Source organism: Typha angustifolia, chromosome 4 (assembly GCF_048772165.1).
Source record: "Typha angustifolia cultivar Huaian chromosome 4, ASM4877216v1, whole genome shotgun sequence".
NCBI lineage: Eukaryota > Viridiplantae > Streptophyta > Magnoliopsida > Poales > Typhaceae > Typha > Typha angustifolia.
In genome coordinates, this window is record NC_133242.1 from 4,598,478 (window position 1) to 4,615,764 (window position 17,287).

Below are 17,287 nucleotides of genomic sequence, written 5' to 3' on the forward strand. Positions count from 1 at the left end.
ATCTCCAATTTCACTTATCATCACCATATTGGAGATTTGTAATTTATATTTAGTTCCTTCCATACATTATGTTTGCTGCTCTATCTTCATGCCACCAACTGGAAATTTACTTTTCTATCTTGAAATGAGTGCTGTTTTACATATTTGAAGCACATTCAACTGTCAGACAGGCAAAGTTTCTAAAACCAACTCTGTATACAAGAGGGCATAAAATGACCTTCTTCGACTGGCTTTGGGAATAGTTGAGTAAGATTAACAATTGCAGCAAACTACAAGTATCATGAAGAAAGGGAATTTGTTCTCCTCATAAATCAACTTGAACTCTTATCTCATCATCGTTCACTTGATAGTCTTTGATAACAAACCAAGTAGCTTCGACATATGGAACTAATAGGCTGCCTTCACATACTTGCTAGACACTACATCCGAGAGAAAGGTTGAAGAAATCAAATGGCCACAACTTGGCAGAAGTTTCCAGCACTAATTTCCTCATCCAGCCATACAATCAATGCTATTTTGCCGAGGCCCTCTTGATAACAAAAGCTGCTCCTGACATGAATCGCGTAAAACTTACTGTTGCAATATACACTTCCTCTGTAATTAACTTTCGGGCTGGTCAACGTGCACCCCAAGGTACAGATCCAGTACATTCCTGAATGCCTGCAATTTGAAAAGGAGAGTTGTAAACCTCTTCGACATAAGTAATGGGTGCTTGATAGCTACATTGTTTAAACCAATAACCAATGTTCAATTACATCTAGACTGAGAAGTACCTATTGTCAATGGATGCTACTATCTAATATATCTGCAGTAATTTCTAATGTACAAGCTAAGAAGAAACATCTTGTTTATTCATTTTTATCTATGTAACTAATGCTGGAAACAAAGATGTGAGATATATCATATATGATAATAAGTAGTGAGATTCTGCAAGTGCCAGAACGAGTCCAAGTGAACATGTAGCGAATGAAACATCCCATAATCATAGTTCGAATTTCCGGTTTTGGCTTCACCTTGGTTAAAAATTGAAACACTTGGGACAATTTTGATTCTAGTTTTATTGTATCGGTTTTAGATTTCTTTCGATAAAAAGTCTTCTTTTTCTTACTTTTCGATGCATCACACAAAATCTAAAAGCATTTAAGCTATGAGGTTGATCTTGAGTTAGATACAATTTGGATTCAAGTCAAATCCAGCTTTGAATTTAAAATATATTAGAAAAAAATGGTTGTTTTGGTCAGATGCTAGTTTTGAGAATAGTTTTGGATCAAATAGGACCGAAATGCGAAATGTTCCAGCGAACCATCTCAGTTTCGGACGAAACTTCAAACCATGCCCATAATCTGGTAGTCTATAGTACTTCTTTTCATGTGATAAGCTGATAATAGAGAAGCTAAAAACTTTTTTGTGGAATAGGAGGTACCTGGAAAGCAAACATTTCCTTTCCATTCAGAATTGCATCCATTGCAGCATACTGGTCATCAAATATGCTGTAGAAGAGCTTGTAAAATTCTGCCCTGCAAATAAGTGTCAGCAAAGCAGTTCAAAACTTTGTCCATGTGACCAACATAGAAAAACTAAAGAAGGCATTAGACTATATATACTGTTGCTCTTTTGTGGTTTGATGATCCATTTCGTCAAACTTCTGTGTCAAAACTTCTGCTCCTGTTGGTCCAAGCATGTGGATAATAAGCGCCTCCAGTGTTCTTGGAAAATGATGCTAGAATGAAGGTGAATCAGGCGATTTTAATCAGTATCCAAGTAGAAACAGACGGGGAGATTAATTGAAGATTCAAGATAATCAGGGAAATCAAATAAAATGATTAATGAAACATGATATCATTACCAATTTGCTCCTACTGTGTCACTCTAAAAATATTGTGCAAAAAATATACTGACAATAAGACAACTTAGATGTTCTAAAGGCTTTATAATAAGTTTCTCAGTTCTGATTCTTGATGACCATCAAGGTAGTCAAAATTCCATATACAATCAATAGAAACCACTGGATATGATGAAGTAGAATTCTTACCAAAACTTTTGAACAATCACAAAAATGTTTTTTCTTTCTTTAAAGGTTTTCTAATCTTAAAGTACTGATTGCCATTATTCCTAATTTAACTGCCAATTGAACATGGTAAATATATGCTCAACTTAATTTAAGTATTGAACAAGTTAAAAGATGAGAACTTCATCATCGTCATTCTAGTCACTAAATAGGAATCTCCAAATAATTACTGAAATACTTCAAATTTTATTTTCTAGAATAGTTTTTATTTTAAACTGGAAAACTTCAGTCCTATACATTGTTTTTCCAATTCTTTCCAGTCAGGTTATTGCAACTGTAGCATCATAAAAACATGTTATAACACATGGAGTAATTGAATAGATGGTTAAGAACATACCACCATGGCTAACAGGACTTTCCTGAGTACAAGTGGTTCAAGAGCCCAAAAGATATTTGCAATGGAATCATTTTCCAAGAGAGATGAATTATCTGTATCAATCTTCTTTTCACTATTCACATTGGCAGATGAACCTTTTGGATTACTGGACTGCAATAATTTGTCTTGATCAACTTTAACACTGTCATGAACCAAAGAGATAAGCTCATAAAGTGCTTGGAGTGCAAAGGGTTCTAGCTGCTGTAACAGTCCATGCTTCTCACTTTCACCTTTGAGGTCTTCCATCTGGTTAATAAAATCATGCTCCTCAGAACCTGATGAAGCAAAAAAGGTCCTCACTAAAATTGCAAACAAAAACAAAGAACAATTTCTAGTAATCCCCAAAACAGGGTAGCTATGTGATATAGGGCTGTTATGCATCAATAGTAATGGAGGAGATAGCAGGGGCAATTCCACAAGGTGGCGTTAGAAGCTATCTGGTAATGATTCAGAACTGAAAACAGAAAATTTGAGGAAGGATCTGCAACTAAAGTCTCAATTGTCAGTCTATCTAAACAATATGGTTCAGAAACCTACAACAATTGCATGAAAGATAGATTCTACAGTGATCTCAATTTTTGGGTAAAAAAGGAATTGGTGGTTCAATGATTCCATTTGTTCTAGCATAGAGGCATGTCTTAAACCAGGGTATATGGGAGGCCTGATTCCACAGTCTAGCTCCAAACTTTCTATTTTTTGAAAGTAATTCTTTTTGTCTAATTAGGGTTTGAGTCGTAGTTTACCTCATGACTAGTCTTGTAGGCTTGCAGCAAGATGAGTTCAGTCTATTATCGCGACTTTACTCAAATTACTAACTTTTTTCTATTCAGGAGAGTTAATTCTTTTGATCAGATATTTGGTAGAATCAACAGATTGATGAAGACTTTGATCTTGTAATTGTCTTCAAATCAACTAGATAAGAAGAATAATTGTTTGATGCTTCCATGCATGATGTGGTATCAATTTCCAATTAGATGATTTATTCTCTCTCTCTCTCACTCAAAAAAAAAAAGAAAAAAGAAAAAAGAAAAAAGAAAACACACAACTCTTTAGACTTCTCAATCTTTGGACCTCCCCAAAACTCCCCAAAAGCCCTTTGGTCTTCCCTTCTTCTATATAAACCCTATAGAACCCCTAGATGGGAATCATCTTTGAAGGTTACCAAACACTTTTCTTCTGTACATAAATCTCTCATCTATTTTTCATTCTACATTACTCTCCTTTCTACAAACCTCCCATAATCCTGGTGGGTTTCTGTCATTGTTCCTTATCACTTTGCTCCGTTTCTATGTATTTGCTGCTGCCTTGAGGAATTTCCTGCAATAGAATTGAAAACTACTGGTGCACGGAGTTGAAGATGAAGGCAAGACTCAAGGCTAAAAGCTATTCTTCACGGCGGGTGAGATCCAACAACATTTTGGTACTGTTTATATTAAAAAGCCTTATTTTGGTTCTATATCCTGCAACCATCTATGAGTTTTTGAAGCCTAGACCAATCCTTAGCCCATTCTTGATTGATCTTAGTCTAGTAGAAGATGCATTGTTCTCTTTGGCCTCATCTTTTAGTTATAAATTTCAGATTTGCTTGTTTTATCAAGTTTAAAATGAATTGAATTTGATCTTGCTTATATTATAATAGAAGCTTTATGATCATTTACTATTTTTGTTCTCTATATTGCTATTTAGCTTACATTTAATCATATGTGCTCCAACATTTGTTTACAGTTGTATTAAATTTGTATCAGAGCAAGTTTTATAGAGCTTGCTTATTTGCAGGCATAGGTTGCATGCAATAGTTCTTACTTCCTTTTGCATCAAATTGCACAACAACCTTCTGTCCTACATCTAAAGACATGTATATTCACATCCCGAGGACCTTCACCGCTCAAAATCATTCAATAGGTCTATAGAACAGTTCAACATCATTTGAGAACACGTATGGTACAAACTCCAACATAGATTACATTACAGAAGATCACTTTGCTACAACAGCAATGGCATTGCCACAACAAGGAATGGTTCAAATTCTGCAACATTCAGTGGAAATCCAAGTGCAACCACTACCACAAAACCATCCTAGGGCTCGTAGACCAAAAATAGTAGTTAATCCAAATGAGGATAACAATAATGAACTAGAGGGTGACCCTACGGATAGGAGACATGAACGAGACTATGATAGGAATCCGAGACCTATAGATTGGGGGGATCATGACATCAAGATTGACATAGAAATTTTTTGAGGGCAAACTTCAACTTGATGAATTCTTGGACTGGATTGATGAAATTGACTGATCTTTCGGACGAAAAGAAATTCGAGATGATAACTCAAGCACTGAAAGCAGATTCTAACATGAAGAGCACATAATTAACCATAAGTAGAAGTTGAATAAATAATTCTTGAAGGAGGTGACATAGAATTAAAGAAGACCTTTTGAATCTTCATTAGAAGGATGAGAATTTTCTGCATCCTTGGGAGTGCCGACTGAACTCTTGCACAGCATTTTATTCTGTCATATTCAAACAGAAGAGGATTAAGATGTTACATCTGTGAATTTGCAAACTACTGAAAGGAAAAGAATAATATGAAACATTACTATTATTATCAGGTCATTTTGGCCGAAACTCAACTGAGATTGATTGTTTACCCCTGAAGGCATTTGATTTTTAGTTTCAGATTCTATACGGCCAAAATTGATCTGTTTTGCATTGAATCATTTTGGGTTTCAGCTGAAACTTTCAAAGTACAAACCAAAGTTGTGTAAACTATGTAGATCAAGACTAACTAAAGGACACTGGTAGACTGGTTTGTGAATCTATTAGACAAGCCAAAGCAGTATCATGCAACTAATTCGGATAAGGGGGTCGTATTGTCCAGGCATTTGCCAGGAAACCAAAACCAAGATTAGATTGTGAGTGCAATAAAGTAAAATAGCCAATCCAATTTTTATATTTGCAAGATATAGGCCATCAGCAGATTCTCTCTACTGTTGACAAATTCTAAGGATAAACAGATACTCAGAAAGAGATGTGTAATGCTCCGACCTAACTGCATGATCTGATAAGATGTAAGAATAAGAAGTTAGAACAACATCACTGAACAATCTCTTCTCGCAAGCAACTAAACCTCCAAGTGAATGAAACTAGAGTATAGAAAAACTTGCACACTTGAAAACAAATTCTTTGTACTAAGAGTAAAAACACAATAAATAAGCAAAGTTTTATCTTGCAAAAAGTAAAATAACCAAGAAGATGCATACCATTTCCTTGTCCACCAATCTTCTCTACAGATCAATGTTTTGAGAAGAAAATCCCACAAGAGCACCAAAGAGGAGAAATAATAAGAAAAGAAAAAAGTGTTGTCAGCCGCTTCCCAAGGTGAGATTATTAATTTGCAGATAAATTATAACTAAACATCAATTGGACTCTATGCAAAAAACTAAAATCATCTATATGCAAAGAATAGGATTTCTGGATGGAAGTGCCATTAAAAATTAAAGATAATCACATAAACCATAAGGTCTAACATTATCGTACAGGAATCAAGAGAAAACTTGATAATAGAAATTTTTGACCAAATATATCACTAGGTGGTCATCCTGATACCGATCTTGTTTATGATGCCACTGAAAACTTTATGGAGGATAACTTGGGGAGAAAAGGAGGAGCAGTAAGATGGAAGGAGGAAAAGCGGAAGCATGAGTGAGTTTGGACTTTGGAGCCTACATGGAATCTTAATAAGACTAAACGGGCAGCTACGATCTTAAAAATGCAGAAAAATATGATAACATGCCTCTGAGCTACCCAATAAAATGAGAACAAGAAAACTATACCTGTTCAATACCCGACGCAGATAATATGCATCCATATGTTCTAACATGTCAGTCATCGTGCGTGATTTCCACCAAAAGTTAACCGCAATAGTCAGATCATCACTATCCACTTGATGAAACCTGTTAAAGAAATCATATTAACCACTAAGCCCCAACAACTACTACAATGCCAATTGAGTTAAAGAATGGAGTTTTAGTATCTTCTTGATAAACGATACTAATTGGCTGAAAATGATAATACTAACACTTAACACCAGATCACTAAATCTACGTACTCTTCTTTGTTGCCAATACCTTTTGTTGCTAAGACAATTTGCTGGCAGTATACCATATTACCATGTCCTTCAGTCATTTGCTGGAATAAGATAAATTATTGAAAAATATGGATAAAACAATATATATCCCTATCATATTACATGCATTTGATGCAAGGTTCCGAAACTCGGAATCCGGATCAATATATATCCCTATTATATTTCTATTAGTTGTATTGAGCCTCTGCGAGGGTATTATGATTGGAGTTGTATTTTGAACGTATATCTTTGAAGGCTTGTTGTAGCATGTGGAACTTGTATCCTGATTTATATTTTGCTTGAGATCATTTATGATATGAATATACATTTCTATGTGCCTTGTGAAAACATATTATTGACAGGTCACGTAATGCACCACGTGGGGGGATTTACCCACGCGATATACACGTGTATTTAAAGGTTTGGGTGTTTCAACATATTTCTTTATATGCAAATAAAACATCATATTTCTGTGTATAATTTATTATTATATTTCTATGTGAATTATTATGTTTTGTGTGCAAAACATAAGACTCATGCATTGCTATATAAATGATCGTGAATATTAATGGAAAAATAAAATTGATATTGTGGTAGGATTTTGAGAACAGACACAGACTAGGTATTCTCTATACATCTTCCTGTGGTGACTCAAGTCTACCTTAAAGTATAGGGGACAGTCCTATTCTTAATCAGCACATAATCTGTTTAGGTGACTCTGGTACAGTTAGAAAAAAGTCCAGGGGACAGACCTATTCGTAATCAGTACATAATCTGTTTAGGTGACTCTAGCGCGGTTGGATAAAAGTCTCGGGCTAGACCAAGAGTCTCCCTGAGGTGACTCTAATATCTCTCAATGGTTAGTGGAAAAAGTAAGTTGTATTTATCACATAGTGACACCTCCTAGTGAACCTAACTGGATTAAATATAAGGAAAAGAATCAAACACATCTTGAGGTGGCTTCTAGTTAATGTGAACCATTGGGCACAATCTCAAATTAAGACATATGACATTATTATTAATATTAAGAGAAATTTGGCATATTGACACGAAGCATGTTATAAGTTATAATTTACGTTATTATTGCTTATGTTGTTGTTATTACTATTGTTATGAGCATGCTTAGCAAAATTGTCATTTTATATTACTAGATTTGGATATTATTTAAAGTTATAAATTTTAGATTTATTTGGCTTTTGAGTGGATTCTACTCACTGAGCTATAGTTGTTGACTCATTAAATATCCCTTTTAATATTTTAAGTACTAGTCAACGTGGCGATTGAGCGAGATGCACCGAGACTTCACCTTCACTTAGGATTTTACTATTTTATCCATCAGTTGTATTAGACATTACCATATGTTATTTTAATTTGATTGGAAACACATCAATGATGACATTGGTCTTTTCTTTATTGTTGAATTATATTTATTAGAATTAGTTGTTTATAATTAAATTTTTATTATTTTGGGACTTGGAAAATATTAGTTAAGACTTCGTGTATTTCAAGTGTATTGAGGTATATGGCCGGTCATGATTCCGATTTGGGTCGTGACAATATTATTATAAAATTAGCTAGTGAAAGTGCAAACTTGCCATCATCATCAAGCACACTAATGTTAAATTCTTTCTCAGGGACTGAAACAGCTATAAAATGAACATACTGTGACAGTCAACTAATATCATAAATGATTTTTAACAAAGTAAAACTATGTTAACCCAGTCAATTACATTACTATGTGTACTCATATTGTTCAATTGGATTGAAGACCCAAAAAGTATGACTTAGTCAATATAATCATAGATATTAACAAAGCAGCATCACCAACTGGAGGTGAAGCAATTGGCTTTCAACTTTTCATTTCCACGATCAACTTTCCTTTTCCTCCTGAGATCATGACTTGGCAAGTGGCAAGAAGCCTCCTAGGCTCTGGTTTTTATTGGAAGCAAGCAGAATATTGCTTGCTTCACATTTTTTTTCACCAGTTTAAATGCAATAACAAAATTAAAATCACAAAAGAATAAGTCAAATGAAGTACATGAGAACAGAATAATTATGTCTTACCATCCTTCAGGAATAAAAAGAGCATCACCGGAGTGAAGAATGATCTTTTCAGAATATTCTTTTGAGTGTTTAGCCCTAGGATGAAGCGAAAGGTCAGGGTTTTGTATATCGACAGCACTGCGAGGGCAATGAAAGGTAAAGAATATTAGTATATCTAGTTCACAGAATTACTTTAAATTCTAGTATGTTGATAGTAGCAAACAGATTCAAGAAAAAAAGAACAAAATTGTCTTGAAGAATACAGATATGCAGCATACCTATGGTTGGAAGCCTCTCCATATACAGGCATTGGATATAAAAATGGGCATGCAGAAGGAGGCCATAAAACAACTGGAATAGTGGAATTCAATGAAAGAAAAAATGATCAGATACATGTTCCCAATGCTTCTGCTACATATTTTACAAGTTGACACATGATAAACTATGCATTTGATCAAGTGGGATGATACAGACAAAAGCTAAGCTCAGAATAGAAGTCAAGAACCAGGAAAGATAGGATTTTTTTTTTTCGAACAAGAGCCCAAAGGCTCAGTTTTATTACAAATAATTTGAGAAAATAGAGACAACATTGCTGAACTTCTTAGCAGGGTCTAAGATAGCAAACATCAATTATAATTCAATGAGGGGGAGTCATTCAATTCCACTTGGACAGATACTCTAATGCAGTAGAAAGAAATATTTTGCCAACTGCAAGTAAATTAGCCTTACCTTTTCCCAATATTCTTGTGCTTGGCTCACCCCTGAAAGTTTTTTGTGATTTTCTAGGTATACAAAAATTAAATAACACAGAAAACATATTTACCAATAAAGATGTTATAAGTATCAGTTGAGAAGGTAAAATATTTAGGACTACCAAAACTATGTAACATCATATATGTCCTCCACAATTAACTCCACTCAACCCTGAGTCCTGACAATATAGACACATCCTTAATCTCTGAATAAATTAAACCAGCATGTTACTCGCAGATATAACTAGTGTTTTTGGATATGGTCAAAGTGTTATAACATGAGCTTGGGTATGATTTCTCAGCAGATTGCAATATCCAACTTGGCTTTAGATGTCTATTAGCAGCCTATTTGTAGTAAGTAAAACTACATGCTCAATTTCTGAGAAAAAGGGCCCATCCAAAAACATAAAATTTAACTTGATCCAAGTGGCACGCTAACAGGAAACTTAGGCGTCATCTCCATAAATTCCACAATGAGATGAAAGTGATGATTGATGATATGTTCCACAAGGAAATCAAGAACATGCAGATTTTGGAAAAGAAACATACATCTTTTTCATCCACCCTAGCAGAAGGTAAAAGAAAGTGGTTTATGATTATCAGGTATGCTTATATCATATGGGCATTTCACAAATAGTAATAGTTAAAACTTGAATTACAGCAGAAAAGATAAATCAACAGACACCTTGTTTGCAACCAGCAACAACACAAAGTAGGTTATGGTGTGGGTCATAGTGGGTACTAGACCTTGATCGAGCCCTATTCATCCAAAAATTGATTGCTGAAAATGCTCTAGTTCCTAGAAATATAGGCTGCATGAACAAACAAAGAAAAATCAATTAAGGCAAATCTAGACAAAATAAAAAAGATCTAGAGTAAAGCAAAATTCAACCGTCTGAATGTCTTTTCTCAAGATCTCCAAGGAGCACCTTTCTTCATTTTCAGCATTAAAAATTGAGACCTGCATAAGAATAACTTATTTTGTCATACTTAAAAAAAACTGACACCTTCGGCTATGCAACTTATTAATTAGCTAGTTCACAGTCTCATATAGGAGCTAAAGCAAGCAGCAACCTATGCCTCCAGAAAGATGTATCGCAAGCACAGAATCACAAGTTTTCATGTGTTTTCTTTTTGCAAATAAAAGCAAAACTCAATCGAGACAGCGAATAACTGTTATACTTTAATAAATCCGTACCTGAGCTAAATAAAATTGATCAGGAGTTTTTAAGGAGGTTGAGCATGTTCCTTCTGAATAAGCTGTTTCCTTGACAACTTCTTGCACTGCAGAAGAACCACCAACGCCACCCAAGTGCTGAAGATGAGATTTACAAGAGGTGTTGAAGGTAGAAAATGGTAGAGGTACCTATGGCCAAAAGTACCAGTGGAAAATGTATACAGCATAAGACAGCAACAATTAGAAATTCAACATGCACAAATATATCTGGAAAGAAGATGATGCCTTCAAAATACCCAGCTGCACTCGTACCCTCTCATGACTTCTTAGATCCCCATAGAATACAGGTGCAGATTTAGATGTCATGGCCTCTACAACAGCAGAACCTACTTTTTCCTACAATTGTTATCACAGATTTCAAAATTTTGGTGTCAAAATCAAGTCAAAGTATATAATTTTGTATAATATTGTAAACATGAAGATAATAAGTTTAAGATCACAAAAAGGGTCTCATATGGATGGCTGCTAAAGTGCTAATAAGGCTCTTGCATAATTCAGACATCAGGTTGTACAACATTCTTCTGAATATATACTAAAAGAGAGCCAATGCAGAAATATGATGGATGGAAATATACAGGAGTTATACGGTGATAAAGGCATTCTAAGATGATCTAATGTAACTTTCATGCCCGAATATTTACAGAGAAGGTTAGTAAATCAGAAGATTTAGTACCATTAAATCCTCCAAGTTCGAAATTGCTGCTAAGGGCTCATAGAAAGTACCAACATAAAACATTTCTCAGTAAAAGTACTGCCACAAGACTAGCAACCACTCGAATGAATTCAAATATATTTCACATATGATGGGTGTGGCAATGTTTTACTATATTGTTCTAGTCTCCCATTCGGTTCCTTCCAACTTGCCATGATGTTGGAGACTTGAATTTGACAAATCTCCCATTTGGTTCCTTCAAACCTTGGGAAAGTGAAGATCGCTATCTAAGTGATAATGCACACGTATTGAGAGAGATAGAATATTTGAAAGAAGAATTTCATGTTTCTTCTCTGGATATTTGTTCTCCTTCAGCTAACTTTGTAGGCACAAAATAGTTCTATATCAAATGTCGAGGGATTGTTAACGATCGCAACCCCCAAAAGCTTCAAAGTAACGCCAAGAACCGAGAAGTATAACAAGAAAGAGAAGACGAACACCTCCAAGTAGTCGAGACCACCATCGAAAGGATTCCACTTGGAGGAGGCCTCCCAATCCTTGACAACGCCACGAAACACCTTCCAAAAGAATGAAAGAAAGAGCTCACAATTTGTCCACAGGATGCACAACAGAAGCGACATTGAGATCAAAATCCGAGCCAAAGAAGCTTTCTCATACCGCGGGAACGTTGCTGGGCTCGATCTCGAGGGAGAAAGCTCCAGGAGAAGGGGGTTCTTCGAATTGGCGAACGCGCAGAGCTGGTTCTACTCGGTCTCCTACCTCTGCTTCCATTTCGCTTGCGGAAATACCAAGCTGAAACCCAGGTCGCGCCCGCACAACGGAGGTATATATATCGGAAAACTACATTTACATTTCACACCCTATATTTTCTGAGAATATAGTTCAAATATAAGCCACTATAAATACTGAAAATATAGGGCGTAAATTATAAATTTGTATATTCTTTAAAATATTATAATTACCAATTAATTTTTTTGACTTTTTCAAAGTCAAAGTTACTGCTTAATTTTTGACAAATATTCATAAAATTCTCTAACTAAAATAGTTAATGAAGTTAATAAATACATATAAATAACTAAAAAAATTCTCTTCTTGCATAAAGTTCAGAGTGTGAAATAATTATCAATAATTTTTTTTCCTTGCATAAAGATATTTGCCTTCTCATATTATGACACCAAGTGGGTAAATAGTCTTTTATTCATCTAACTTCAATTTTAGCCATGATTAGTTATATTTAAGTATCACATTTGCCATTGAAATCATTATACTCTTTCATAATATTATTTTACTAGTTAAATTTAAATAATCATGAAAAGAAACTATTTTACCCTTGTGTAAATTATTAAAGATGATTTGAAAGCTGTCCGATATTATTTTCAATATCATAGTACAACAAAATATATTTTACTCTATGCGAGACAATAGTTATTGATAAATATTATACACTCTAAATTTAAAGAGGGAGCGTTTTAGTAGCAATTATGATGTTTTAAAGAATGTAATGAGAAATTATGATATTTTCGAGTAGCAGTTTGTGTAAAAAATAACCAAAGATTTAGTTGATGGGATGCCATTTTTGAAAGAGATTCCACTCTAAATTTTAATCTTATATGTTTGCTTCTACTTGATTTTTACTGAATCTTATCAAATCAATTGGCTAATCTTTTCATATAGTTTATGCAATGTAATATGATTTTCTGAATAGATTTAAGTGACTGCTTCTTTGGATATTCTTTTGCAAGAAGAGATTAAAAAGAAAAGGTTGCTTCTTTTATTAGATTACATTGAATGAGCTTTATCATCACTTCTACATCCAATTACAAGTTAAAACTTTCCTAGCATAGAATAACAAATATTGCATAGCTTGCATACCATGAGAAAAGTATATATGATGTTGGAGCTTCTTTCTTTGTTTTTATTTGGTTCTTGTTTATTGATTCCAATCTAGAACATGTTTTCTAGAGAGAGATGTATAAGGGAACAGAAGGGAATTAAGACAAGAAAATGGTGGTTTTATGCATCTTGGAATTTACTTCTTCTGTTCAAAGAGAAATCATGAAGTAGCTGCATGATAAAAGGCTTCTTTGGGAGATTCTTCTCTCCCTGATCAAAATATATATTTTCATGAAGCCCAAAACATTGACTCCACTGTAAGTTTTTTTTATCAATTTTAATGAATTAGCTGTATAAATTGCAGACTTGCTCAATCACATCCTTGAGATCTTGTATGTTGTTACAATGCCACCACATACTCATCAGCCAAGAAGCCTCCACCTTCAAAGTTGTCTGATTCCCCTTAACTAGGAAACCGCAAATTAATCGATCTATCTATGTACAGAGAAGTTGAAGGATTAGAAGAAAATAAACACAATTAACAAAACTAAAGAAGACAGTATCAATTCAAAGTTATATATCAGATGAAAAATGCATTGATCTTATCTTGAGAAATTGAATATATATATATATATACAAGGTGCAACTAGAAACTTATTAGGTTTAATTGGAGTTGTTAACCTCAGTCTATTGATTCTTCCAAAGAGATGGAGCACAACAAAACAAAAGGGAAAAGTTAGATGAAGTGGTACTTTACTGCGTGATTTCGAGTATTAGAATAAACGTCATCTAGAGTTCATCACACCATTTTGAGGGAAAATTCTTTTGCAGTTAATGTAGAAATGATTTATAATTCTGTGTGATTCTTTCAAACATATATATAGTCAATATTCTTTCTGATCAACAAATGGTTTCTGGAAAACTTTCCGTTTCAAAGAATTTGATTGACTAAATCTACTATTATCAAGAATAAAATGCCAATATAGTCAACACTAGAATTGCAGATGATATTTAGTTTATGACTGATTATTCTGACTTTAGAAGTTGTGTTTAGACCAATTGGCAGATTATGATATCAAGAACAACAGGGGGAAAAGACACTTTAACACATAAGTAACATCAAGCCAATTAATGTGTGCTATCATATGAAACTATTCTTGAGAGTGGCAATTTGAGACAACAGTAAATGGGTTCCTATATATGCTGCTGATTTGATCAGTATGATAAATGGATTGCATAGGTTTCAGACATGGCAAGAAAACTTTTTGACTTCTTCCTTCTCAGAATACGGACATAAGTAGTACATGTCCTATTAAAATTTTTCCTTAACTCTTTTTAATTTTTATCTGTTTTGCTATGTATATTAAGAGTTCCTTTTTCTTCTGGAGAACTTCTACAAAGTGTGTATAAGCATCTTCAGAGATAACTGATAAGAAATATTAGAGAAGTTACTTCCTTTATGGACTTCATCTGGATACCATTTTCTTTTTAAACTTCAACCATGTTAATGTTTGTCGGTTTCGGTAGATAAGGTGATATCTATGCAAAAATCTGCAACTTATTGTTAGTAAGACAGATTCAACTTAAATGCATCCTTCCTTGTTATGAGCATATGTGCCTATTCTGCTATAAACATTATGACTTACATGTCATTTAGATAACAAGTATGCACTTTTTCTTACTTCCTTGTGGTAATACATATGCATAATAGAGGATAGTATGACATTGTACATGGAAAAATGCAAAAAATTCTTGAATATATATACCTAGTATTATGAAAAAACTTGCAATGTTTAAGTTACTTATCTGATTCATATTTGTTAAGATACTTTGAATTTAACTCAAACAAGACCTAACAAATTTGATGTCCTATACATGCATATAATAGTTGATATAAGACAAAATTTGATCATGAATTCATAATGGAGAAAATAGAAAATGCATATAATTATGTCATGATTTTGGGTTAAAGTATTCTTCATATCCCCTTTCAGTGACAAGAGGTTGCTTTAATAAATAATTAATTACACAAGTTGATCATTGAGGGTCTTGCTAATTATATACTATATTTGTCTTCTCCTGTGGTTTGCAAATATGAACAAGCTAATAGAAGTCCTACAGCTTCATGAGCTAAGCCTAGAAAACTTTTCCTGAACTAGTCAGTAGGTGTACCAGAAATATTAGCACTTAAGATACCACCAAAGTTGACATTAAAAATCTTCCTTGCTCCTTTCCTCAGGCCTTATATGCTCTAAAGGAGATTCCTTTCCACACTTGGAAGTGATCTCTTCTGCCCTATATTCTCATACTACCTTTTCAACTCCCCACCACTCATGACCTTTAGCAAAAAGCAGCCCCCAAGGGCAGGAACTTTTGCACTCACACAAGTGTAGGGCATGCCATTTTGTGCTAAAGGTCAAGGAAGGAGATATGGGTTTTGGCCTTCATGAGAACAACCTCAGACTGTAAGGAAACAAACACTAAATGGAAGAGGACAACTTCTAATGTCTCTCTACTTTTCAAGTGGACCCCTAAGAGCTTTGTCTGCACTAACCAAATCAATAAAGGATACTTGGACTCTATACCATGAAGCTCTCCCAAGAAGCACACAGTGACAAAGTACCACAACAACCAAGAGAGAGAGAGAGAGAGAGAGAGAAGAAAACAAGCTAACATCAATGAGAAGTATTGGAGTGAGAGAAGGCTCTTCAATTAGGAAGATGTCATCAAACAGAATATTGAATGCTGCGAAGACCTGAAATGCCTTAAATGTCATGTTTACACCACAGCAATTGGCAAAGTGAAAGCTAAGAGCTTCACTTTAGTAGATCTAGACAAGGATGGAAGACTGTAAAGATGTCTGGGTCTAATTATTGCTCTGTGGTTCAATATTTATAATTTGTACTTGAGAAGGATCCTGGTGGAATGATTGTATCTTATAGAAACATTGAGCTCTGATATATCTTACTCCCTTTCAATATAAAGAGATAAAGAACACTGAGAACCCATCAGTTCTACAATCTTATGTTCTTCAAGTAGCCTTAAATTTTTTAACCACTAGGAATAAGGAATATATGTAAACCAGTTAAGAAACTAACAAAAAAATTGAGGTTGCATATATATTTGAATAATTAAGCTGATGATGCTGTAACTCAAATTTAGATCTGTCGGCAAACAGAACAATATATGCATAATTAAGTAACCAATTTGAGCCCTTATGCACATGAATACTATCAGGGAGATAGAGAGAAAGAGAAAAATAATGTATATATATATATATATATATATATATATATATATATATATTCATTCATATAACACAGCATGATGATTCAGAACCCATTTTGAATTCCTAGGAAATGGCTAGAAACAATCACAATACTTATTAAGAGAAGATTGATTTAATAAATTTTCTGCACAAGGAAAAAAAAGAAGAGGAGAAGAAGAAAAGGATTAGAACTAAATAAGAAAATAACTCACAGGGAAGGTTGTCCTTATTCAGCTCTCAAGGACAAGATCTCAGAAGTACCAACTATATATTAATTTTTAGGGCATCTATTACTTATCTCTTCTCTTCTTTGCTTATGTCCACCTGTTATTCACCAGATCTCTTCATATAATAAAGCAAGATAATTACCATCTCAAGAACCTCTTCTTCTTCTTTTTTCCTTTAATAGGATACACATATAAATAAAAGATTTGAAGATTAGGGTTTTCCTGTGCTTCTACCAGCAGATGAAACTGCAGCATGATCTGATTATGCTCCCATCGAAGATTTGTCGATGGAGAGGAGGAGAAGATGGATCAGATCATGCTGGCAGCTTCAGCTGCTTGTGGTGCACCACACCATTAAATGAAGAGAGAGAGAGAGAGAGAGAGAGAGAGAGAGAGAGAGAGAGGTTGGCCTAAGGAGGAGGGGAGGAGAGGATATATATAGACCAAGAAAGGGAGAGGTGTAAGGGTTTTATGTTGCAAAGCAACCAAGGTTAAAAGAGATCTAAAATGGAAGTAAAAAAGAAGAAGAGTGTGGTCCCAGAATTAGCACAAAAGAATATATACTGAGGAGTGCCTCACCATGCAGCTAAGGTTTCTAAATAAGCCATGAGCTCTTAGTGGGCCTTCTTGATGGGACCCCTTCATGCATCTCCACGTCCAAATATACCAGATGCTCAACCCACAAAG

General features: G+C 34.4%; 1 protein-coding gene across 3 annotated transcripts; it reads right to left on the minus strand.

Annotated features, from left to right (window-relative positions):
• Nucleotides 1-89: 89 nt before the first annotated feature.
• Nucleotides 90-12,060, minus strand: LOC140758788 (lysine-specific demethylase JMJ31). 3 transcript variants are annotated; one of them, XM_073095087.1, is made up of 15 exons: nucleotides 11,930-12,060; nucleotides 11,752-11,829; nucleotides 10,852-10,935; nucleotides 10,561-10,728; nucleotides 10,255-10,323; nucleotides 10,048-10,174; nucleotides 8,889-8,961; nucleotides 8,632-8,748; nucleotides 6,275-6,394; nucleotides 5,702-5,720; nucleotides 4,873-4,951; nucleotides 2,406-2,719; nucleotides 1,605-1,720; nucleotides 1,424-1,517; nucleotides 90-660 (listed from the first exon to the last, which is right to left on the minus strand). In XM_073095087.1, the coding sequence occupies exons 1-15, from the start codon at nucleotides 12,041-12,043 to the stop codon at nucleotides 601-603; spliced, it is 1,632 nt and encodes a 543-aa protein (XP_072951188.1). In that variant the 5' UTR covers nucleotides 12,044-12,060; the 3' UTR covers nucleotides 90-600. The 3 variants fall into 3 exon arrangements, with proteins under 3 accessions (XP_072951188.1, XP_072951187.1, XP_072951189.1); XM_073095086.1 differs by having other exon boundaries at nucleotides 10,825-10,935; XM_073095088.1 differs by lacking the exon at nucleotides 11,930-12,060 and having other exon boundaries at nucleotides 10,836-10,935; nucleotides 11,752-11,816.
• Nucleotides 12,061-17,287: the final 5,227 nt, after the last annotated feature.